General features: G+C 45.9%; 1 protein-coding gene across 1 annotated transcript in view; it reads right to left on the bottom strand.

Annotated features, from left to right (window-relative positions):
- The window catches only part of CA4 (carbonic anhydrase 4), a 141834-nt gene that overhangs the window by 36746 nt on the left and 80119 nt on the right, over positions 1-24969 (bottom strand). Inside the window, exon 5 of the mRNA XM_068268722.1 lies at positions 5742-5834. Within this exon, the coding sequence (XP_068124823.1) occupies positions 5742-5834 (93 nt within the window). The remainder of the gene's footprint in view (positions 1-5741; positions 5835-24969) is intronic.

The raw sequence follows: 24969 nt of genomic DNA, 5'->3' as shown, positions 1-24969 counted from the left end.
ATCCCCTGGAGGTGGTGGCACCCAGTCTCTGTCTGTCACCGGGTCATCAACATCATCCTCCCCCTCCTCAAACATGTCCTGCTGGGATGATGACCCCCCAAACTCCTCTCCTGATGCATGGATGGGCTGCTTGACTGTCGCCACAGTCTTGCTGTCCAATCCCTCATCCCCCAAAGTGCCCATCAGCATCTCCTCCTCAAAATCGCCAACAACAGCAGACAATTGACTCATCATGCCTGGGGTCAAAAGAGTGCTGAATGAGAGGTCGGCGACTGACGGTGAACTGGCCTCCTCCCCAGACCCTGCTGGGCGGCTGCTGCGAACAGGGGTGGTGGTGGTGGTGGTGGTGAGGGTGGAGGCCTCGGATGCAGAGCTGATGGCGGGCTGCTCATCCTCCGTCATGAGTTGCACCACAGTGTCTGCATCCTTTTCCTCAATGGGACGTTTCCGACCCGGCTGGAGGAAAATCGGAGCAGGTGCTACACGCTGCTGCTGCTGTGTCTCTGCAGCGTGAGTTGCAGATGCTCCTGCTGGGCGGCGCCCAAGGCGTCCACGGCCAGTGGCTATGGGAGGAATGTTAGCCACTGACGCTGCTGCTGCTGCTGCGGAACTGTGCATGGTGGCGCGCCCGCGGCCGCGGCTTGCCACAATGCTGCTCCCTCTCCTCCTGATTCCCTTGCTGCCCTTCCCCTTGCCCAAACCGCGCTGGCTGCCACTTCCAGACATCTTCAATGTTTTGGGCGTATAGACAAAAGTTTTTTAAAAGGGCGGGTGAAAAGTGGGGTACTTTAATGGAGTGGGTTGGTTGGTGAGGTGACTGAGTGAGTGTCCCCTAGTACAGTAAGTAAGTAGTAACAGTCAGGAAGTACAACTAGCAGTTACAATAATCAGTAGTAATCACAAGTAAATTTAGTGTGTGTACACTCAGACAGTGAGTGCACGCAGGCAGGAGCTAGTAGCCTATGAACACAGTGACTGAGTGTCCTAGACTCCTAGTACAGTAAGAGTAAGTAGTAGCAGTAAGAAGAACTAACTAATTACAATAATCAATCAGCGATCAGAAGGAAATGGAGTGTGGGTGTGTGTACACTCAGACACTGAGTGCACGCACGCAGGAGCTAGTAGCCTATGAACACAGTGACTGAGTGTCCTAGACTCCTAGTACAGTAAGAGTAAGTAATAACAGTAAGTAGAACTAACTAATTACAATAATCAATCAGCGATCAGAAGGAAATGGAGTGTGGGTGTGTGTACACTCAGACAGTGAGTGCACGCACGCAGGAGCTAGTAGCCTATGAACACAGTGACTGAGTGTCCTAGACTCCTAGTACAGTAAGAGTAAGTAATAACAGTAAGTAGAACTAACTAATTAAAATAATCAATCAGCGATCAGAAGGAAATGGAGTGTGGGTGTGTGTACACTCAGACAGTGAGTGCACGCACGCAGGAGCTAGTAGCCTATGAACACAGTGACTGAGTGTCCTAGACTCCTAGTACAGTAAGAGTAAGCAATAACAGTAAGTAGAACTAAATAATTACAATAATCAATCAGCGATCAGAAGGAAATGGAGTGTGGGTGTGTGTACACTCAGACAGTGAGTGCACGCACGCAGGAGCTAGTAGCCTATGAACACAGTGACTGAGTGTCCTAGACTCCTAGTACAGTAAGAGTAAGTAGTAACAGTAAGAAGAACTAACTAATTACAATAATCAATTAGCGATCAGAAGGAAATGGAGTGTGGGTGTGTGTACACTCAGACAGTGAGTGCACGCACGCAGCAGCTAGTAGCCTATGAACACAGTGACTGAGTGTCCTAGACTCCTAGTACAGTAAGAGTAAGTAATAACAGTAAGTAGAACTAACTAATTACAATAATCAATCAGCGATCAGAAGGAAATGGAGTGTGGGTGTGTGTACACTCAGACAGTGAGTGCACGCACGCAGGAGCTAGTAGCCTATGAACACAGTGACTGAGTGTCCTAGACTCCTAGTACAGTAAGAGTAAGTAGTAACAGTAAGAAGAACTAACTAATTACAATAATCAATCAGCGATCACAAGGAAATGGAGTGTGGGTGTGTGAACACTCAGACAGTGAGTGCACGCAGGCAGGAGCTAGTAGCCTATGAACACAGTGACTGAGTGTCCTAGACTCCTAGTACAGTAAGAGTAAGTAGTAACACCAGTAAGTAGAACTAACTAATTACAATAATCAATCAGCGATCAGAAGGAAATGGAGTGTGGGTGTGTGTACACTCAGACAGTGAGTGCACGCAGGCAGGAGCTAGTAGCCTATGAACACAGTGACTCAGTGTCCTAGACTCCTAGTACAGTAAGAGTGAGTAAGTACAAGTAGTAACAGTAAGTAGAACTAACTAATTACAATAATCAATCAGCGATCAGAAGGAAATAGAGTGTGTGTTGTGTGTGTACACTCAGACAGTGAGTGCGCACACGCAGGAGGTAGTAGTAGCCTATATGAACAGTGACAGTGAGTGTCCCTACGGGTACAGTAAGAGTAAGTAGTAAGTAAGTACAACTAACAATAATCAAACAGTAATGAGAAGGAAATAGAGTGTGTGTACACACAGACAGTGAGTGAGTGCACACACGCAGGAGCTAGCTAGTAGCCTATAAACAGTGACAGTCAGTGAGTGTCCTACTCCTAGTACAGTATAACTACAATACTATTAGTAAAGGACAGCAGAAATACTGGTATAGAATATGAGAGAAATAAACAGAGGACAGCTGCCCACAGAGGCAAGGCCCCCCTGAGGCCTAAACCTGTAAGCTTGCAGCAGCTGCCTGCAGTTCTCTAATGTAACACACAAGCTACTAACTAAAATACAATGTCTATCTAACTAACAACAATATAGGTGTATATGGCAGGTGTAGGTGAGCAAAAACGCTAGGTAAATGACCACAATAGAGCACTTGCTAAGCCAAAGCACAAAGGAGCAACTCTCTCTCTGTACAAGTCTCAGGCAAGCATGGAAAAACCGAACATGGCGGCCGCTATTTATAGGGTAGGGGCTGGCCAGGGTCCCCCTCTGTGATTGGCTGCCGTCAGAGGGCCTGGGAGCCCTCTGATTGGCTCTAAGGACATCAATCTGGGCTATGACGCTATTCGAGCTCGGTACCGAGCTCGAATAGCGCCGGGTGGCTCGAATAGCTCGAATAGTGAATGGGCTATTCGAGTGTACTCGGATAGCCCATTCGAATAGCTCCAGCTATTCGGAGCTCGAATACCGAGCTCGAATAGCTGAAAAAGAGCTCGAATATTCGAACTACTCGAATATTCGAGCTCTGCTGAGCACCACTGATTCCACATGAAAGACCAATACAAAGTGGTGTACATGTGTGAAGTGGAACGAAAATCATACAATATTCCAAACATTTTTTACAAATAAATAACTGCAAAGTGGGGTGTGCGTAATTATTCAGCCCCCTGAGTCAATACTTTGTAGAACCACCTTTGGCTGCAATTACATCTGCCAGTCTTTTAGGGTATGTCTCTACCAGCTTTGCACATCTAGAGACTGAAATCCTTGCCCATTCTTCTTTGCAAAACAGCTCCAGCTCATTCAGATTAGATAGACAGCGTTTGTGAACAGCAGTTTTCAGATCTTGCCACAGATTCTCGATTGGATTTAGATCTGGACTTTGACTGGGCCATTCTAACACATGGATATGTTTTGTTGTAAACCATTCCATTGTTTAGGGTCGTTGTCCTGCAGGAAGGTGAACCTCCGCCCCAGTCTCAGGTCTTTTGCAGACTTCAAGAGGTTTTCTTCCAAGATTGTCCTGTATTTGGCTCCATCCTTCTCCCCATCAACTCTGAACAGCTTCCTTGTCCCTGCTGAAGAGAAGAACCCCCAGAGAATTATGCTGCCACCACCATATTTGGCACTGGGCATGGTGTGTTTAGAGTAATGTGCAGTGTTAGTTTTCCGCCACACATAGCGTTTTGCATTTTGGCCAAAAAGTTCTATTTTGGTCTCATCTGACCAGAGCACCTTCTTCTACATGTTTGCTGTGTCCCCCACATGGCTTGTGGTAAACTGCAAATGGGACTTCTTATGCTTTTCTGTTAACAATGCACAAAGTTGGCCTTGATGGAAGAGTGGCAAGAGGAAAGCTCCTCTTGCCACTCTTCCATAAAGGCCAACTTTGTGCAGTGCACAACTAATAGTTGTCCCATGGACAGATTTCCCCACCTGAGCTGTAGATTTCTGCAGCTCGTCCAGAGTCACCATGGGCCTCTTGACTGCATTTCTGATCAGTGCTCTCCTTGTTCGGCCTGTGAGTTTAGGTGGACGGCCTTGTCTTGGTAGGTTTACAGTTGTGCCATACTCCTTCCATTTCTGAATGAACGCTTGAACAGTGCTCCGTGGGATGTTCAAGGCTTTGGAAATCTTTTTGTAGCCTAAGCCTGCTTTAAATTTCTCAATAACTTTATCCCTGACCTGTCTGGTGTGTTCTTTGGACTTCATGGTGTTGTTGCTCCCAATATTCTCTTACACAACCTCTGAGGCTGTCACAGAGCAGCTGTATTTGTACTGACATTAGATTACACACAGGTGTATTCTATTTAGTCATTAGCACTCATCAGGCAATGTCTATGGGAAACTGACTGCATTCAGACCAAAGGGGGCTGAATAATTATGCACACCCCACTTTGTAGTTATTTATTTGTAAAAAATGTTTGGAATCACGTATGATTTTCGTTCCACTTCTCACGTGTACACCACTTTGTATTGGTCTTTCATGTGGAATTCCAATAAAATTGATTCATGTTTGTGGCAGTAATATGACAAAATGTGGAAAACGTCAAGGGGGCCGAATACTTTTGCAAGCCACTGTATAATAATAACTAGTAATTAAGCCTGTTCCATTAATGGGCGCTAGGTGGCCTCCTGCGGTCCCACACATAGGCACTACCCTAGGCCACACACGCAAGTGGACGCAGACACCTGCGATTTTAATTGGTAAGATAAACATGTAACAAATCCCTTTTATTAATAATAAAAAAAAATAATTAAAAAAATCATACTTTTCTAACATGGCAATTGTTTTCATTTACACTTAAATATACTCATAAACAAATGCATATGCAAATCTGGGCCCACAGCAATATGTAAATATCTCTTCTATGCACAGTAGTGGCTCTCACATTTTTCATACATTGGTGGGGATGGTCAATGAGATCCTAGTAGTTTGAAGTCGATAAACTTTTTCCTTTATCTATGCAAATGTATTCAATTTGGAATTGAGGAAATGAAATGCAGCATTTCTCTCTTTCATGTATTGATCCTTTTTTCAGGAGATCTCACAGGATGCAGAGGGACATGTTCATAGCATGTAGCTGCTGGATCGACTGAGGCACATCCTGTTTGAGTGGCTGGTGGTGATCTCCGCTCTTTCCTTCAAACTGAGGGACATGTTCACAGGCAGCGAATGAATGATGATTGAAACCCTCTCTGAAAATGTATAATACCACTGGCCCAGGTAGGGAAATAAATCCAGCCAATCAGAGGATCTAAATTCTAACTGACTAGCTGTATAGAGAAAAAATTGTTTTCTCACCACTCACGATCACCCTGTGGAGCTTGCTATAACCCATAGGGAAAGTCGTAAACGTGTAGTCTAAATGCATTGTAACCCCCACCTTTTTTATTTGAATAAACATATTTGGAATATTTTGTAAAACATTTACATAAAAAATGTATTCATTAAACTTACTTCAAAGAAGAATCCAAGCACAGCAATGCTTCCCGCTTCACCAGAGCTTCCGGCAGCTGACCGTCCAGTTGGTTTTTTGTGAACTATATGAAGCTAAACCACACGAGCAACACTGTTAGAGCAATCTTCAAGCAGCACTATATAATCCTTACTTAAACAGTGTATTTAGCTTTTGTACGGTATGTGAGTGCACATTACTGAATGCTGGAAGTGATTCACTGATCTTCATAGCACTTGTACTTTTAATGAGTCACCCACATAGTTTGTGAGATTCTGATTGGCTGGTCATGTAGTTAGGTCTCACTTTTACTTTGTATAGGCTGCTTGTGAACAACCAATTAGAAAAGTGAAAGTCAATCATGCACTTCATCATGAATTCTCTTTGCAGCAGAAATTCTACAAAGAGAATTAGTCATCTCTAGTCACGAGTTGTCCCAAAAACACAGAGGCCTCACTCCATTAATCATTGTTGACGGAACACATGGGGCAGTAATACCGCTGGTCCGAAGGTCTGAGGAATGCAACATAGGGTTGGCTTCCCCCTAAACTTGCCCAAGACTATGATACACATACTACATACCGTAATACATACTTAGACATATGAGTATGGTAGGGATTAGATTGTGTGCCCTTCTTAGGGACAGTTAAGTGACAAGACAATGTACACTCTACAGTGCTGCGTAAGATGTCGGTGCTATATAAATACTAAATAATATTAATATGCACTACAGACTATAAGCACATTCCAAAAGGACAATCATAGTATTTCCAGGATTACAAATATACTACAAGAGGGAGCTGTAGGGATGGTAACACTACACCACCACGGATATTAGCAATAGACAACCAGGAACATGACTACTAGGAACATCTCCACAGATTTTGTCAATATACCACCGATTAAATTTCTAGCTACAATAAACTACCAGGCACTTTTATAGGGGCAGTAACTCCAGACTCCTATAGAAATTAGCACAATGGGCCTTCCGGTCCCGGCGCCCAGGAGAGAGGACAAACGAGCGGTCTTCTTCCCCTCCAAAGAGCCTGACACAAACCCCCCGCCTCAAGTTCGGGCTGGCGGCACTCAGGAGAGACACCAAACGGACCAGGACAAAGCGGATGGATCGCTACGTTACCCGTTCGGTAACAAAAGGTGACGGCCACATGGCAGCGGCAGGCCCAAAGATGGCAGAGACAGAAAGAGGGGAGGAGAGCGGAGGATCGGAGATGGATTGGCCCGCAAGTACCCTTGATACAGCACCCTCCGGGCAGGTAGACTATGATAAGCTGGCAAAAGCTGTTGTACCCATGCTTTCTCCGGATCTGTGAGCCATAATAGAGAGATCTATACGCTGCACAATAGGAGGCATTACAGCTGAATTAACATCCTGTGTACGCAGGGTGACTGCTGCTGAGAAAAGAATATCTGACTGTGAGGATTAGTTGAATAAAACAAATGCTACACTAAATGAACTCCTCAGACAGAATACTGACTATGCTATAAAGTTAGATGACCTGGAGAATAGGTCCAGAAGAAATAATCTGCGAATAATGGGAGTACCAGAATCAGTAACTGCGGGACCGCTGAAGGATTTCTGTGAAACTACCATACCTCAGCTTTTGGGCTTGCCCAACATATGCAAGGTTGAAAGAGCTCATAAAATTGGCCCTTTGCAGCAGAATAAATCTGATTCCAGACCCAGAGTGGTTATCATAAAATATTTAGATTATAGTGAAAAAGCTGTCATTTTAGGAGCCTACATAACCAAATGGGACAGTGTGGTTTACAATGACAAGCAATTACTTATTTTTCAGGACTTTTCCGCAGAAGTAACTAAGCAAAGGAAATTTTTTTAGTGCTTTCTGCAGTGAACTGTATGACCGTGATATAAGATTTGCATTATTATATCCAGCGATTTTGAAAATAACGGATGAAAAGGGCAAAATACACTTATGTAAATCGTCAGTGGAAGCAAGAGCTTATTGGAAGAAGCTAAAAACAGCAGAGGCTTCGATTAGGGAGGATTCCCCTATTGGTAACCAGCAATCCCCAACTCAAAGAGACCAACAAGATGGCGCTGAAACAAGCACTGCCCAGGACAGTGAGCCAGACGAGTGATGCACTTTTAAATTCAGCACATGTAGATGGGGGGTCTATACAGTGCTATCTGATATAACTCTTTTACAAGAAGGCTAGGGGGGGAGGAGGGTGTGCATGGAGTGGAGGTGGTCCTACTGGGATAAAAGAGAAGTCTGCAGCTAGAAAAGAGAGAAGAAGACTTCTAAAGGGAATGAACAATAAGTTTATATTATTCTTCCTGAATTGTAGTTCGAGTCCTGTTGACCCAGGTTATGTGGAGACGGCAGTAACGGGGATAAGAATGTTTTTTTTTTTTGTAATAACAATGATGGGCATAGAACAATTAAGTAAATATATATATTGTTATTATCACCTCACTGATCAGTTATGGTACATATAGTAACGTGGAATGTGAAGGGACTGAGATCCCCAGGTAAACGTTCAAGGGTATTGAAACACTTAAAACGACTTAAAGCAGACATTGCATTAATTCAAGAATCTCACCTGACAGAGAAACAATTTATATATATGCAGAAAAATTGGGTTAAATGGTGCGTGGCTTCAGCGGCTGCAGGACGTAAAGCAGGGGTATTGACCTTGATTAGTAAAGGGTTAGACTGTGAAAAGGTGTCACACAGTAATGATGAGGAGGGAAGGTTGTCAATTTTGCATCTAAAAGTGGGCGTGGAAAATATTACAATAGTAAATGTGTACGGTCCCAATCAAGACAATACTCTCTTCTATCTATCAGTGGATACTCAGTTATTGAAGGGGGTTCATTCTAATTTAATTGTGGGAGGCGATTTCAATTGCGTAGCTAATGTACTTGAGGACAGAAAAACGAAAGTAGCCTTTATGCAGAGGCCCAGGAAGAGAGATAGGGTAATAGAGAATATGATGAATGCACACCAACTCTCAGATATTTGGAGGTATCTGCACCCTGACGACAGGGAATTTACACACCACTCTTTAGTACATTTAACCATGTCTAGAATTGACTATTTATTGGTTAGCAATTCAATGTTAATGAAAGTAGTGGCGTCCGAAATACATGATCAGGTCCTATCAGATCATAGCCCGGTTAGTGTGGACCTCACTGACTCGATACCACGAGGATCAGATTATATTTGGAGGTATCCCTCTTATTTATATGAGGACAAATCTTTTGCAGCTTTGTTAAAAAGCTGGTGGTTTGATTATACCAAACAAAATGCTCGTTATGTGACAGATATGTCCTTATTCTGGGAAGCGGGTAAGGCTGTAATGAGGGGACATATTATGGCACATGTAAATAAACAAAAATGGATTATCTTTGAAAAACATGCAGAAGCTATGGAAAAAGTTAGGGAGACTTATAATGTTTATAAGGCTTCCTTAACAGGGCAAGATAGGAAGATTTGGCAGGAGCACAAAAAAAATTATGATTTTTGGTTAAAACGCAACGAAATGTTTATTAGGGATAGTCTACAAGCTAAATGTTATCAGTTTGGAAATAAATCAGGGAAGATGTTAGCTAATTTAGTTAGAATGCATTCACATAATAAAATGCCAACACTTCAAGATCATATCAATATCCTACGTTCACATCCCAAATAGAGATGGCCCGAATGGTTCGCCAGCAAACTGTTCCCGGCAACTTCCGGGGTTCGCGATTGCGGAGAACCGCAAACTTTTCCGGAAGTTCGACCTTCCCCCATAGTGCACCATTAGGCTGCTTTCACAGTGGGACGTTACAGGCGCACGTTAGAGCAGCCTGTAACGCAGCCCAACTCGCAGCAATGAAAAATCAATGGGCTGTTCACAGTGCCCACGTTGCGTTGGAGTATAACGCTGCACGTTCAATGAAAGTGCAGCGTGCTGAGCATTATACTCGTATTTTGCTGTGTTCGGATGTTTGCACATGCGCAGTACTGTTTTTTTTTTTTTTTTGCCGCATGCGCCGTTTTCGTTCGATAGTATGCGTCAAAAAGTACGCATCACAGACGCATCAAGAGACGCATAACGCGGCAATACTAACATGCGTTGCATTAGGGGCACGTTATGCGACCTTAACGTCGCATGAAATGCAACGTCTTAGTGTAAAAGAGCCCTTATGGTCAATTTTGACCCTCTACATCACAGTCAGCAGGCACATTGTAGCCAATCAGGCTACACTCCCTCCTGGAGCCACTCCCCCCCCCCTTATAAAAGGCAGGCATCGCCGGCCATTTTCCTCACTCGTTTGCCTGCAGTAAATAGAGAAGGGACAGCTGTTGCAGACTCTCATAGGGAAAGATTAGTTAGGCTCTTGTAGGCTTCTTAGCTTGCTCCTTGCTGATTCTTATTGCTAAAATGGCACCCCACAACAGCTCTTTTGAGAGCTAATCTTGTTCTTGTGATCTATTTTTTTTCTGTGTGTCCCACTGACACTTGTGTTGCATAGACAGCCTTGATAATTCATACTGTGTGTGTGCCACTGCCAGACCCAGCACATTCAGTGACTACCTGTGTGTGTGACAGGTGCACATTGTAATACCCAGTACTGCATATACCTACCTACCTGTTGTTCAAAGTGCACCCACCTACCTACCTACATGAGCTGAGCGCATGCAGTGTCACTGTGTCTGTCCGCAACCTGTCTGTGTGTGACAGGTGCACATTGTAATACCCATTACTGCATATACTTACCTACATGTTGTTCACAGTGCACCCACCTACCTATGTGAGTTGAGAGCAGGCAGTGTCACTGTGCCTGTCCGCTACCTGTCTGTTTGTGACAGGTGCACATTGTAATACCCATCACTGCATATACCTACCTACCTGTTGTTCACAGTGCACCCACCTACCTACGTGAGTTGAGCGCACGCAGTGTCACTGTGCCTGTCGGCTACCTGTCTGTGTGTGACAGGTGCACATAGTAATACCCATCACTGCATATACCTACCTGTTGTGTTCAGTGCACCCACCTACCTACGTGAGTGCACGCAGTGTGATATACCACTCCGTGCATACCTGTTAACTGCACCTGTGTGACTGCACATTGTATTAGTCAAGTCAGTGCATACCTTTCACTTCATCCCACCCGATATGGACACAACGGACAAAACAGGTAGAGGCAGAGCCAGAGGCAGACCCAGAGGCAGCCCAGCCGGAAGGTCTGTGCGAGGTCGTGTTGATGTGACTTTGTGTGGCCCTGTTCCAAAGTACAGTGCTCAGAAGAAGGCACGTCCCATCAGCTCCCAAGATTGTCAGGGCGTGTTTGACTATTTAACACAGAACACCTCATCTTCCGCAGCCACCAGCGCTACTACAAGCACCACATCCACTGCATTTGACACTCCGCATGAGTTAATTGGTGGGGAATTAACTGATTCACTGCCATTATTGTTACAACCAGATGAAGGCGCTAAGCAAGTTACATCACCTCATATGTCTGAGTTTCACAGTGGGGTTGCACGGTAGAGGATCTCTTATTTGATGATGTAGTATAGTGACACATTAGGATATATTGAATTTGGTCATGGTCTATGTGGTATAACGGGTTTGCAGATTGGGGTGGGTAGGTTGGGGTGGTGTGGGATGAGTTGCACTAATTTGCACGGACTAGCTAAGTGAGACTAGACCATAGGTACTGGATGAGCGGATGTGCAATAAGTGATTATATATGAGAGGGGAGAGATATACAGATGTATTCCGCTTTTTATGTATTCCTCTTTCGCTATTATTGTTTTTATTGTTTTAATGTCCATGAGGCTGTTGTTAATGTTTGTAAAGTGCGTCCACACGATTGCCTAGCAACGAGGAGGGCGGGGTTTTGGGGATACGTGACACGCACGGCGGTATTTCAGAGGCTGGATGTCAGTGCGTAACCAGCCCCTGAATGAGTCGCTGAGATGAAACGCGTAGGGCGGAGCTAGGGAGCGAGCTGACGTCACCAGGAAGTATCGGCAGAATCGTGGAGATGCACTACCCTGTGTACCGTGGCCGAGGAGAGGTCTGTCACCTACTGCCTTTTAATTCGTTTTTAATAAAGCCTGGAACTTAGTTTTATCTGGAATACCGCCTGGACAGCAAAAGTTTTCTACATGATATGCTTGGTGCAAGTTTGGAGCTGGTGAGTGAATTCACGAGGGGGGGCCTACCCGTTGTCTTTCCCAGGTGGTGGCACATCCCCCAGGAGTGCAGCACGAGGTTTAAGAGTCTGTGTAATTAGCAGTACTGGGCACTATGTGCACATTTCCATTTTCTTCATAGGGAGGTCTTCATGCTGTATGCAATAAGCAAGATTGACGTGCAACTTATCTTTGGATTTGTATATGTCTGAGTTAGGCGGAGACACTATGGACATAACGTGTGAGGAGGATGATAAAGTACCTGCTGTTGGTGCATTTTTGGAGGTGTCTGAGGCAAGCGAGGCTGAGCAGGATGATTATGATGTTTATGATGATACGGATCCCACATGGGTTCCTAAGAAACAAGATGACCAAGGGGACAGTTCAGAGGGGGAGTCAGAGAGGAGTAGGAGGAGACGAGTTCCTGAAAGAACCAGGGGGAGCTCGTCGTCAGAAACAGCTGGTGGCAGTGTCCGGCGCTATGTATCACCACCTATGGACAGCCAGCCAACATGCCTTTCAACGTCATCTGCTGATGCCACCATAGTGCCATCACCCCAGGGGGGCTCAGCGGTTTGGACATTTTTTAATGTGTCTGCCTCAGATCGGAGCAATGCCATCTGTTCTCTCTGCCTCCAAAAATTAAGCCGTGGAAAGGCACATGGAGAAAAGGCCCAAACTGCAATGGGAAGAGCACCTGAGCAAAAGCAGCACACAAAAGAAAAGCCACCCTCCTTCTCCTCTTCCTCCTTCAGGTGCAGCATCTTCAGCTACTTTCTCCCTTGCACCTTCACAGCCACCCTCCTCCACTCCGCCTCTGCCCTTGAGCGGTTCCTGCCCCTCTGCCCACAGCAGCCAGGTCAGTGGCGGACATACGGCCGTGCAGGCCGTGCCGCCGCTAGAGGGCCCCTGAAGTTCCGTTTTCTTCAGGGGCCCATTAAGTTTTTTTTGTTTTTTTAAATATATATATTTTTTTATTATTTTTTCCCCCGGGGGGCCCCGACTCCTATCCTCCCTCCCTCCCTCACCTTGGGTGCCCCCCTCCTGGTATGCGCAGCGGGAGAGCGGCAAATCCGGGTCTCCAGGCATGCGCTAGAGGGCTCAGCCGCTTGGTCTCCAATATGTCGAAAGAGTTGGAGACATATTGGAGACCAAGTGGCGGAGCCCTCTAGCTTCTGCCTGGAGAGCCGAAGACTTCCTGTATTTGCCGCTCGCTCTCCCGCCGCGCATATCGGGAGGGGGGCCCTCCGAGGTGAGGAAAGAAGGGAGGGAGGGAGGATAGGAGTCGGGCCCCCCACCCGGATAGCTACTAAAAGGGCTACCTGCCTACCCACCCGGCTACCTAACCACCTACCCACCCGGCTACCTACCCACCCACCAGGCTTCCTACCTACCTACCCACCCGGCTACCTACCTAACCACCCACCTGGCTACCTACCTACCCACCCACCCGGCTACCTACCTAACCACCCACCCGGCTACCTACCGGGCTAGTTACCAACCCACCCACCAGGCTACCTACCCACCCACCCGGCTACCCACCCACCAGGCTACCTACCTACCTACCCACCCACCCACCAGGCTACCTACCTAACCACCCACCCGGCTACCTACCGGGCTAGTTACCAACCCACCCACCAGGCTACCCACCCACCAGGCTACCTACCTACCCACCCACCCACCAGGCTACCTACCTACCCACCCACCAGGCTACCTACCTACCTACCGGGCTAGTTACCAACCCACCCACCAGGCTACCTACCCACCAGGCTACCTACCCACCCACCCACCAGGCTACCAACCCACTCACCCACCCACTCACCTACCCACCAGGCTACCTATCCACCCAACCACCCATGGGAGCTGCGCGCCGGATGGAGGCTGGGACAGGAGGTCTGCTGCTGCAGGTGAGTAAATGTTTTTGTTTTTTTATTCATATTAGCAGGTGTATGTTCTGGGCAGGTCTGCCACATGATTGCATGTATTTTCTGCGCAAATCTGCCGACATGATTGCACGTATTTTCTGGGCATATCTGCTGACATGATTGCACGTATTTTCTGGGCATATCTGCCGACTTGATTGCATGTATTTTCTGGGCATATCTGCCGACTTGATTGCACGTATTTTCTGGGCATATCTGCCGACATGATTGCACGTATTTTCTGGGCATATCTGCCGACATGATGTGTATTTTCTTGAGAAAACCAGCACGATTATGTGAATTTTCTGGGGAAAGGGTCACCAAAACTTGGGCCCACTGTCTTTGCGTTGCACTTTTCAAGGGAACCTGAGGTGAGAATAATCTTGAGACTGCCATATTTCTCTCCTTTTAAGCAATACCAGTTGCCTGGCTGCCGTGCTGGTCCTCTGCCTCTTATTCTTTCAACCATAGACCCTGAACAAGCATGCAGCAGGTCAGGGGTTTCTGACAATATTGTCAGAACTGAGAAGATTAGCTGCATGCTTGTTGCTGGTGTAATTCAGTTTATTACTGCAGCCAAATAGATCAGCAGGGCCGCCAGGCAACTAGTATTGTTTAAAAGGAAATAAACCCTCACCCCGGGTTCGCTTTAAGTTACAGTTAGCTCCGCCCTCATCCGGTCATTGCCACGCCCATTTTTTCATTCCACGCCTGTTTGCGCCGCAGGTTGTAGCCACGCCCCTATTTTGACGCGGCACGCTGCGTGCCGCAGGTCGTAGGGGGCCCACAATTACAATTTTGCACAGGGGCCCACTGCTGGCTGTGTCCGCCACTGAGCCAAGTGTCCGTGAAGGAAATCTTTGAGCGGAAGAAGCCAATTTCTGCCAGTCACCCCCTTGCCCGCGTCTGACAGCTGGCGTGGTGGAACTGTTAGCTCGCCAGCTGTTACCGTACAAGCTGGTGGACTCCGTAAATTTGTGGTCATTGGGACACCGCAGTGGAAGATACCAGGCTGCAATTATTTCTCTAAAAAGGTGATACCTAAACTGTACCGTGAAGTTGAGAGGCAAGTGGTGTCATCTCTGGCACACAGCGTTGGGTCAAGGGTCCACCTGACCTTGGATGCCTGGTCTGCCAAGCATGGTCAGGGCTGCTACATTACTTACACAGCCCATTGGGTCAACCTGGTGACTGATGGCAAGCAGGGAGTATGTGGCTGTGCAGCGGACCAACTTGTGACACCTCCACAGCTTGCTGGCAGGCCTCCTGCCACCTCCTCTCCTCCTACTACATCTTCTTTGCTGTCATCCTCCTCCTTGGCTGAGTGGCAGTTCAACTCTACTGGTGCTGTGATCTCCTCTCCAGCTACTCAGCCCCATCTCCCCAGGGCCTATGCTTCATGCCAGGTACGACGGTGTCACGCCATCTTAGACATGTCTTGCCTCAAAGCTGAGAGTCACACTGGACCAGCTCTCCTGGCTGCTCTTAACAAACAAGTGGATCAGTGGCTGACCCCGCACCAGCTGGAGATTGGCAACGTGGTGTGTGACAACGGCAGCAATCTCCTTTTCGCATTGAATTTGGGAAAGCAGACACATGTACCCTGCATCACACATGTGCTCAATCTAGTCATTCAAAGATTTCTGTCACCAGTACCCAGGCTTAGAGGACCTCTTGAAGCAGGCCAGGAAGTTGTGTGGGCATTTCAGGTGGTCTTACACGGCCATGGCACGCTTTGCAGACAGCAAACTTTTTCAGCAGACCTTTTCAGTGGAGAAACAACTTGCCGGTGAGACGCTTGATATGTGATAGCCCGACTCGCTGGAATTCGACCCTGGTCATGTTCTCTCGCCTGCTAGAACAGGAGAAAGCCGTCACCCAGTACCTGTAAAATTACAGTAAAAGGACACAATCTGGGGAGATGGGGATGTTCTGGCCCAACAACTGGACACTGATGCGAAATGCATGCATGCTCATGCGGCTGTTTGAGGAGGCAACCAACCTGGTGAGTTACAGTGAAGGCAACATCAGCGACTTGATCCCGTACGCTTAATTTCTGAAGCGTGCCGTGCGTAGAGTGGTGGATCAAGCTGAGGAGGAGCGTGAACAGGAACAGTTATGGCAGGAACAGTTGTGGGAGCAATTTTCATCAGAATCAGATGTTTCCTCAACATCTGCGGCAGCACAGAGGGGGGAGGAGGAGGAAGAGTCGTATGGGGAAGAGGAGTCAGACTTGGATGATGAGGAAGGTGTTTCTTTGGAGGAGGAGGATGAGGAGGCAGCGGCAGAAGAACAACCACAGCAGGCGCCACAGGGGGCTTGTGCTGCTCGACGTTCCCGTGGTATTGTTCTTGGCTGGGGGGAGGAGGAGGACCTACCTGACGTCACTGAGGAAGAGCAAGAGAAGATGGATAGTACATCTGGATCCAACTGTATGCAAATGGCGTCTTTCATGCTGTCCAGCCTGTTGAGGGACCCCCCGTATCAAAAAACTCAAGGGGAATGAGCTGTACTGGGTGGCCACGATACTAGACTCTCGGTATAGGCACAAACTGACGGACATGTTACCAACTCACCAGAAGGCAGAAAGGATGCAGCACATGCAGAACAAGCTGGCAACTATGCATTACAATGTGTGATGTCACAGCACAACGCAATAAAGGTACCACTGCCAGTAATCCTTCTCCCATGTCCACGCAGGCAAGGACAGGATGCTCCAGTGATCTCATAGTGATGTCGGACGTGCGGACATTCTTTAGTCCAACACCTCGCCTTAGCCCTTCCGGATCTTCCCTCCACCAACGCCTGGACCGGCAGGTAGCCGACTACCTGGCCTTAAGTGTGGCTGTAGACACTGTGAGCAGCAATGAACCCTTGGACTACTGGGTACGCAGGGTTGACCTGTGGCCAGAGCTGTCCAAATTTGCCATCCAAGTTTTGTCTTGCCCTTGCCTCAAGCGTTCTGTCAGAAAGGACCTTCAGCGCAGCTGGAGGCATTGTTACTGAGAAGAGAAGTCGCCTAAGTCACAAAAGCGTTCAGTATCTCACCTTTATCAAAATGAATGAGGCATGGATCCCGGAGGGCTACTGCCCGCCCGAAGACTAAGTCAGTCTCCACACATAGCATCTCTGTCTGCACGCCGTGTGACTGGCTGCCTGCCCCAAGACTAAGTCGCTCCCCACACAGCATCTCTGCCCGCAGGCCGCTTGACTGCCTTCTCCGCCATCACCAACAGGGTCCAGGACTCCAGGCGAATTCCTGAATTTTTAAGGCCGCTGCTAGCAGCGGCTGCTATAATAGTTTTTCTGGTGCGTGTACATGCCTGCCTAATTTTTCTGGCTGCACTGCAGCTGCAACAACAAAACAAAAGGCATGTACATGTGCCCATTCCCCTTCATGATCATTACCTTGCCATGGTGAAGGGGCTTGCGTATCACAATGAAGCAATGACCGCCGGGTATATGAGTGTCTCGGGGGGTGGCACACCAAAGATAATAAGGTCGTTGCTTCATTGTGGACAGACCAAATTTGATCAGCTGGACAGTCACTGTTGTTCCATCACTTTTCTGGCCAGCATAAATTTTTCTAGTTTTCAAAGTTTGCCTCCCCATTAAAGTCTATTGCAGTTCACGCGAACCGAACTTTCGCTGAAGTTCGCGAACCCGCTTCGCGAACTGAAAATCGGAGGTTCGGGCCATCTCTAATCCTAAAGAAGTAATAGATATTTTAAAAATGTTGTATAAATCATTATTTGACAAGCAGGGATACAATGAACAAACAGCAAAAGAACTATTAGATCAATTACCCTTACAGCAACTATCCACAGAAGACCTATTTAAATGCTCAGATTACAACACCTGAAATTTTGAATGTAATTAAAGGCCTAGCTAGTAACAAGGCTCCATGCCCAGATGGCTTCTCGCCAGAATATTATAAGTTATTGCAACAGGAACTCCCTGACACTCTTACTAAACTTTATAATTCTATTCTACAGGGAAATACCCGTTTAAAATATTTGGATTTGGCCTATATTAAATTAATACCTAAAGAAGGAAGGGATTTTACTGATCCAGGTTCATATAGGCCTATTTCCCTGATTAATCAGAATATTAAGATCCTCTCGAAGTTGATGGCAGACAGGCTAGTTACTTTAATGCCAACTCTTATTTCTTCAAATGAAGTAGGATTTATAAAGGAAGGGTCATCGGTGATGAACATAAGTGATGCTTGTGATGGAACAGGTGAGAGCATATCCTGAAAAGTATAAAGAGTGTGCCATCTTCAATGTCGATATGGAGAAAGCTTTCGACAATGTTAATAGAAAATGGTTACATGCAGTTTTGAGAAATATGGGTTTTTTGAAGGGCAATTTATGACGCTCTTACAAACGATTTATGAACATTCAGCAGCCTGGTTATCTATCAGCAGCGTTTCCTCTACACTCAGGTACAAGGCAAGGATGTCCACTCTTGCCTCTTCTATTTGACATTGCAATGGAGCCAATCTCAAGGTTTTTGGAAAATAAGGTCAGGGGGGTATCTTTGGAATCGCATAGAGTCACACATGCATTATTTGCTGACGATCTTTTAATATTTATAGAAAAACCTAAGGAGCAGTTAGGGGAAATCTTGAAATTTTGGGGGGGAATAAGAGAGTTCACAGGGTTTAGAATAAACAATAGTAAATCTGAGCTTTTTTTTTGACTAAGCATGCAGGAAGGGAATGGGTGAAGGACTTCAGAGTACTAATAGCCTCACGGAAAATAAAATATTTGGGTATTTGGATAACAAGGGATCCTTCCAGTCTATATGAAGAAAATTTTGTTAAATTGCTGTACCTGTTAACTTAATAGGACGAGCATTTTTAGTAAAAATGATCTCGTTTGGAAAACTATTATATCCAATGCAGAATATACCCATGTTACTAGCACATAAGGTGGTCAAGATGTTGCAGAAAGCCTTCACCGATTTTCTATGGAAAGGGAAAAAACATCGGGTAGCCTTGAAAAAATTGGAGTTGTCCAAAGAATGGGGGGGTCTAGGCATACCAAACATAAGGTTATATAACCTAGCTTGTCTTCTGTGCCATGTCAAGGATTGGATAGATAATACGAGTAGATTCTCAAACTATGACCTGGAAGCTGCAGTCGCTGAACCTTGGACACTAAAAGGTCTGCTACATACTAAACAACAAGATTTACCTGTACGCATCAAATATAACTTAATTATGAGGGACACAATATTAACGTGGAGAGAGGTTAGAAAGTTGTCAGGCCTACCCTATAGAATACAATACAGCATGGAGGTTTTTTAAAATGGGAAGATAAGGGGATTATGATGCTTGGCCATTTATGTAATCTTAGAGAAAAAAGGTTAATGACGTTTACAGAATTGAGATCTAAATATGGCATCCATATACAGTAACAATAAAAAGTATGAGAATCTTTTGGAATTATATGGATTTCTGCACAAATTGGTCATAAAATGTGATCTGATCTTCATCTAAGTCACAACAATAGACAACCACAGTCTGCTTAAACCACAAAAAAATTAAATGTTTCCATGTTTTTATTGAGCACACCATGTAAACATTCACAGTGCAGGTGGAAAAAGTATGTGAACCCCTAGACTAATGACATCTCCAAGAGCTAATTGGAGTGAGGTGTCAGCCAGCTGGAGTCCAATCAATGAAATGAGATTGGAGGTGTTGGTTACAGATGCCCTGCCCTATAAAAACACTTTTCCCGTAAAGTATTGCCTGATGTGAATGATGTATCACACAAAAGAGCCCTCAGAAGACATACGATTAAGAATTGTTGACTTGCATAAAGCTGGAAAGGGTTATAAAAGTATCTCCAAAAGCCTTGCTGTTCATCAGTCCACATTAAGACAAATTGTCTACAAATGGAGAAAGTTTAGCACTGCCGCTACTCTCCCTAGGACAGAACTGTTTCATTTCAGCAATATTCTTGGGATGTCTGGTGTAAATAGCTTTCTTGAGGTCATGCCACAGCATCTCAATCAGGTTGAGGTCAGGACTCTGACTGGGTCACTCCAGAAGGCGTATTTTCTTCTGTTCAAGGGCCTGTTTCCACTACACGCGGATTCTGGATGCAGAAAAACTGACTCCAATGAGACATTCATATGGGCCTGTTTCCACTAAACGCAATTTTCCTCATGCAGATTTCCCGTAGGTATTCATTGGAGTCAGTTTTCTGCATCCAGAATCCGCGTGAAGTGGAAATAGGCCCTAAGCCATTCTGTTGTTAATTTACTTTTATGCTTTGGGTCATTGTTATGTTGCAACACCCATCTTCTGCTGAGCTTCAACTAGTAGACAGATGGCCTTAAAGGGGAACTGAAGAGAGAGGTATATGGAGGCTGTCATGTTTATTTCCTTTTAATCAATACCAGTTGCCTGGCAGCCCTGCTGGTCTATTTCTCTGCAGTAGTATCTGATTAAAACCAGAAACAAGCATGCAGCTAGTCTTGTCAGATCAGACTTATAAGTCTGAACCACTGAAACACCTGATTTGCTGCATGCTTGTTCAGGGGCTATGGCTAATAGTATTAGAGGCAGAGGATCAGCAGGGCTGCCAGGCAACTGGTATTGTCTAAAAGGAAATAAACATGACAGCCTCCATATACCTCTCTCTTCAGTTCCCCTTTAAGTTCTCCTACAAAATGTCTTGATAAACTTGGGAATTCATTTTTCCTTCAATCATAGCAATCCGTCCAGGCCTTGACGCAGCAAAGCAGCCCCAAACCACACCACCATACTTCACAGTTCGGATGAGGTTTTGATGTTGGTGTGCTGTGCCTTGTTTTCTCTACACATATACCTCAATTCACTAAGCTTATCTCCTGTCTTTAATAACATTTCTAGAGTTATCACCATGGTGATAAGGCATGTAGTAATCAGGAAACATTTTACCTCAGGCAAACCTAAAGTTATACTGGTAGGTGATCAGAGGCGCCAGTGTAACGATTGTGGAACTTTCTCCATGATCAGCGCACAACGCGTGCGCTGATACGGTGGAAATCGTCCACAATAATTGCAGGCACCCAGCAAAAGGTGCTACGCACCTGTAGAGGGAAATTCCTGTCGGCAGATGGCGCTGGGGAGTGCAGAGGAACCAATCCTCTGTACCTCCACAAATGCCAGACAGGAATTGTACGAAGCGCAGAACGCAATCGCAAGAGAGGCGATTGCGAATGAGAACGAGCAAAGGGACAGGTTGTATGTGTGTGCGCCAACCTAGTCGCCACCCCGCGACAGTGCACACACAACAGCAGATATGAAATAGGAACGCGATCGCGAGAGGTGCGATCGCCAGACGTGACACAAGGCAGATCAGAACAGAATACGAGGTTAGCAAAGGCACAGCAAATAATACAATGAGAATAACAAGGAAAATAACAAACGCTAACTGAACGCGAACACCGCACTCATTCGCAACAGTGCACGCGTTCGTGCGTGGTCTCCACATGATAAGCACAATAGAGACAAGCACGCCTAACTAACCAAGACAAGACAAACAAGTAACAGAGGACGCGAGCGCTTGCTTAACGGTTACCTCACCGAGCCTCCAGCAAGCGTTCGTAGCAGACAAGACAGACACACGAAAACGGGGACAAGCGAGAGATAGGATCCACAGCACTAGCGAAAGTGGCTAGCGCGATCCAGGTACAGAGTAGCAGAACAGAAGGATCCACAGCACTAGCGGAAAGTGGCTAGCGCGATCCCAGGAGACAGAACAGAAGGATCCACAGCGCTAGCGAAAAGTGGCTAGCGCGATCCCAGGAGACAGAACAGAAGGATCCACAGTGCTAGCGAAAAGTGGCTAGCGCGATCCAAGGAGACAGAACAGAAGAGATAGCTGGTAGCAACCACTGCACCAGCTATACTCCAAGAACAGAGATCAGAACCATTTCCTGTCGACCAACGCTGGGACAGGACAATAGCAACAGAACAAACAAACAGATAAGCAATCCTAACTGCACTAAGGAAACCTGCCTAGTGCAGTTTTCCAGGAATTACTCTAAGCTGATCTTCAAACAAAGAGCATGGCTGACACTCTCCAGAGTGTTTCACAGGAAGACTCCTTATGAACAGCGCAGCATTGTGGGAAACACATAGTACTTATAGTACACGCCTCCAATGAATGTGGCCAGGCAATTTGCATGACAACGTATGCAAATTCCTCAGCCAGCACAAGCTGCAAAACTGACAGAAGCTCTTCTTTCCAGAGTCCTGCAGCATGCAAACCCAAACAATGGCCAAAAAACTGCCTGTCTGCACAGGCAGCCGAGCAGATCATCACAGCCAGCAGAATAAAATTAATGTAAAATTGTTAAAAATTGCCGGGAGGGAAAGTGGTGAACTTCCCCTCAATAATTAGACACCAAGGTCTGTCATCAAATCAAACGAATACATTTATTCAATAGTACCCCAAAATCTGCAATGCGTTTCGTGGGAACAGACCCACTTCTTCAGGCAATAAAACGGGGACAACAAACACAGCAATCAATGTGCAGTGAATTTAGCACCTCTGTCCTGTGGAACATCCCGGTGCTCTTTTGCAAACTTTAAACGTGCTACAATGTTTTTTTAGACAGCAGTGGCTTTCTCTGTGGTATGCTCAGATGAACTTTATTCTTGTTCAGTGTTTTATGTATCATAGATGCACTAACAGGAATGTTAGCATATGCCAGAGACTTTTGTAAGTCTTGAACTGACACTCTAGGATCCTTCTTAACCTCATTGAGCATTCTGTGCTGTGCTCTTGCAGTCATCTTTACAGGACGGCCACTTCTGTAAAGAGGAATGGTCAAGAATTACTCCTGACCATTGTGCACGTCTGATCTGCAACTACAGGAAACATTTGGTTGAAGTTATTGCTGCCAAAGGATGTTCAACCAGTTATTAAATCCAAGGGTCCACATACCTTTTCCACCTCCACTGTGAATGTTTACATGGTGTGTTCAATAAAAAAAAATGGTAACATTTAATTATTTGTGTGGTCTTAGTTTAAGCAGACTGTGATTGTCTTTTGTTATGACTTAGATGAGGATCAGATCACATTTTATGGACAATTTGTGCAGAAATCCATATACTGTATAGTGAGATGCAAAGGTTTGTTACTTGTCATGATCTTGGTTGTTACGATAAAAAAATGTCAGTTAAGCATATCATATAGGAGACACACACAGTGATATTTGAGAAGAGAAATGAAGTTTAATGGATTTGCAGAAAGTGCGCAATAATTGTTCAAATAAAATTAGGCAGATGCATACATTTGGGCACTGTTGTCATTTTATTGATTCCAAAGCCTTTAGAACTAATTATTGGAACTCATATTGGCTTGGTAAGCTCAGTCACCCCTGACCTTTTTGGACCATAAGACGCACTTTTTCTCCCCCAAAAGTGGGGAGAAAAAGTCCCTGCGTCTTATGGTCCAAAGGGAGCAAAAAATAGTAGTAAAATGCATTACACATACTGCAAAAACTGTTATTACTGTTGCACTCTGTCGGTCTCTGTGCCTGCTGCACATCAATCATCCTCCTCGGTCTGCCAGCTCCATGCCGCCAATCATCTGCCGATTCTGCCCCCATGCCCGCTCTTCAAGTCGCCGCCAATTACCCGCCTCCATGCCGCCCGCAATAAGCCTCCGCCCGCTCTCCACACCATAATAATCTGCCTCCACCCGCTCTCCATACCACAATAATGTACCTCCGCCCGCTCTCCATGCCACCTCCAATCCACCCTCTGTGCAGTTCGGTGTTCAGCGGCCAGTCGGGATGTACGGTAGTCCGCCCACGTGTCCACCTCGTGTGCTTGCGTGATTGCCGCCGAAACTCCGCCCACCGCTGAATGTATCGCTAGATGGCTGGACAAAACTACGTTGGATCTCCGCCCAGCACTCCGCCCTCTGCTGGGATGTACGGTAGTCCGCCCACGTGTCCACCTCGTGTGCTCGTGTGATTGCCGCCGAAACTCCGCCCACCGCTGGATGTATTGCTAGATGGCTGGCCAAAAGTACGTTGGATCTCCACCCAGCACTCCGCCCTCTGCTGGATGCCGCTTGGTGGTTGGGCGTAAGTACTGAAGATCTCCGCCCAGCACTTTGCCCTGCATGATTGATGGATAAAAGACTGCACACCCCATTGTCACACATCGCTTCTGTTAGTTAGCAGCAGCTTGTCATTGAGGTATGGTATGAGCGGCTAATATTATTGTAATGCTTGCTTGTAAAAATGTACTACCGTTACTGTAAATTGTATGCAGTACTGTAAGCCTCACAAACGTTGTATACTGTTGTATACTGTAATCACTGCCACCCAAAGCCATTAAATATTTCAGAGCTGCTCTATCGTATATATTTGCCCATCATGCAGAGAATTTATGTTATTCAGCAAATAGGTTGTATTGTCGTGCAGTGTAAAACACTCCAGCCTCTTCTCTCACCAGGCTAAAAGCTGTCAGCAAAGTTCAGTGTTGCATATGATGTGTGGATAACCATAAATCATGCAGAGATACTCTCTCTGCATGATGGGTATCCACACACCTTTATGCAACACTGAACTTTGCTGACAGCTTTTAGCCTGGTGAGAGAAGAGGCTGGAGTGTTTTACACTGCACGACAATACAACCTATTTGCTGAATAACATAAAGTCTCTACATGATGGGCAAATATATATGATAGAGCAGCTCTGAAATCTTTAATGGCTTTGGGTGGCAGTGATTACAGTATGTTTTGTACCTTAGATTGCTAGATAGCAGAGAGAGTCTCTGCATGACTAATGGGTACTGTTTTTGGGACACTGTCCTATGAGAGCACCTGATGGAATATAGGGGGATAATGAGAGCACCTGATGGAATATGTCGGGAGTAATGAGAGCACCTGATGGGCTTTGGGGGTATGAGAGAACCTGAGTGAATATAGGTGTTATTGTGGTTCTATGCTGCATAAAATATTTTAGGACACTATTTGGCACAGAATCTTTTTTTTCTTCATTTTCCTCCCAAAAAACTAGGTGCGTCTTATGGTCCGGTGCGTCTTATGGTCCGAAAAATACGGTACATACACAGGTGTATCCAATTATGAGAAAGAGTATTTAAGGGGGTCAATTGT

Source organism: Hyperolius riggenbachi, chromosome 2 (genome assembly GCF_040937935.1).
Source record: "Hyperolius riggenbachi isolate aHypRig1 chromosome 2, aHypRig1.pri, whole genome shotgun sequence".
NCBI lineage: Eukaryota > Metazoa > Chordata > Amphibia > Anura > Hyperoliidae > Hyperolius > Hyperolius riggenbachi.
Note: the sequence above shows the minus strand (reverse complement) of the source record. Positions and strands in the feature narration are given on the sequence as shown.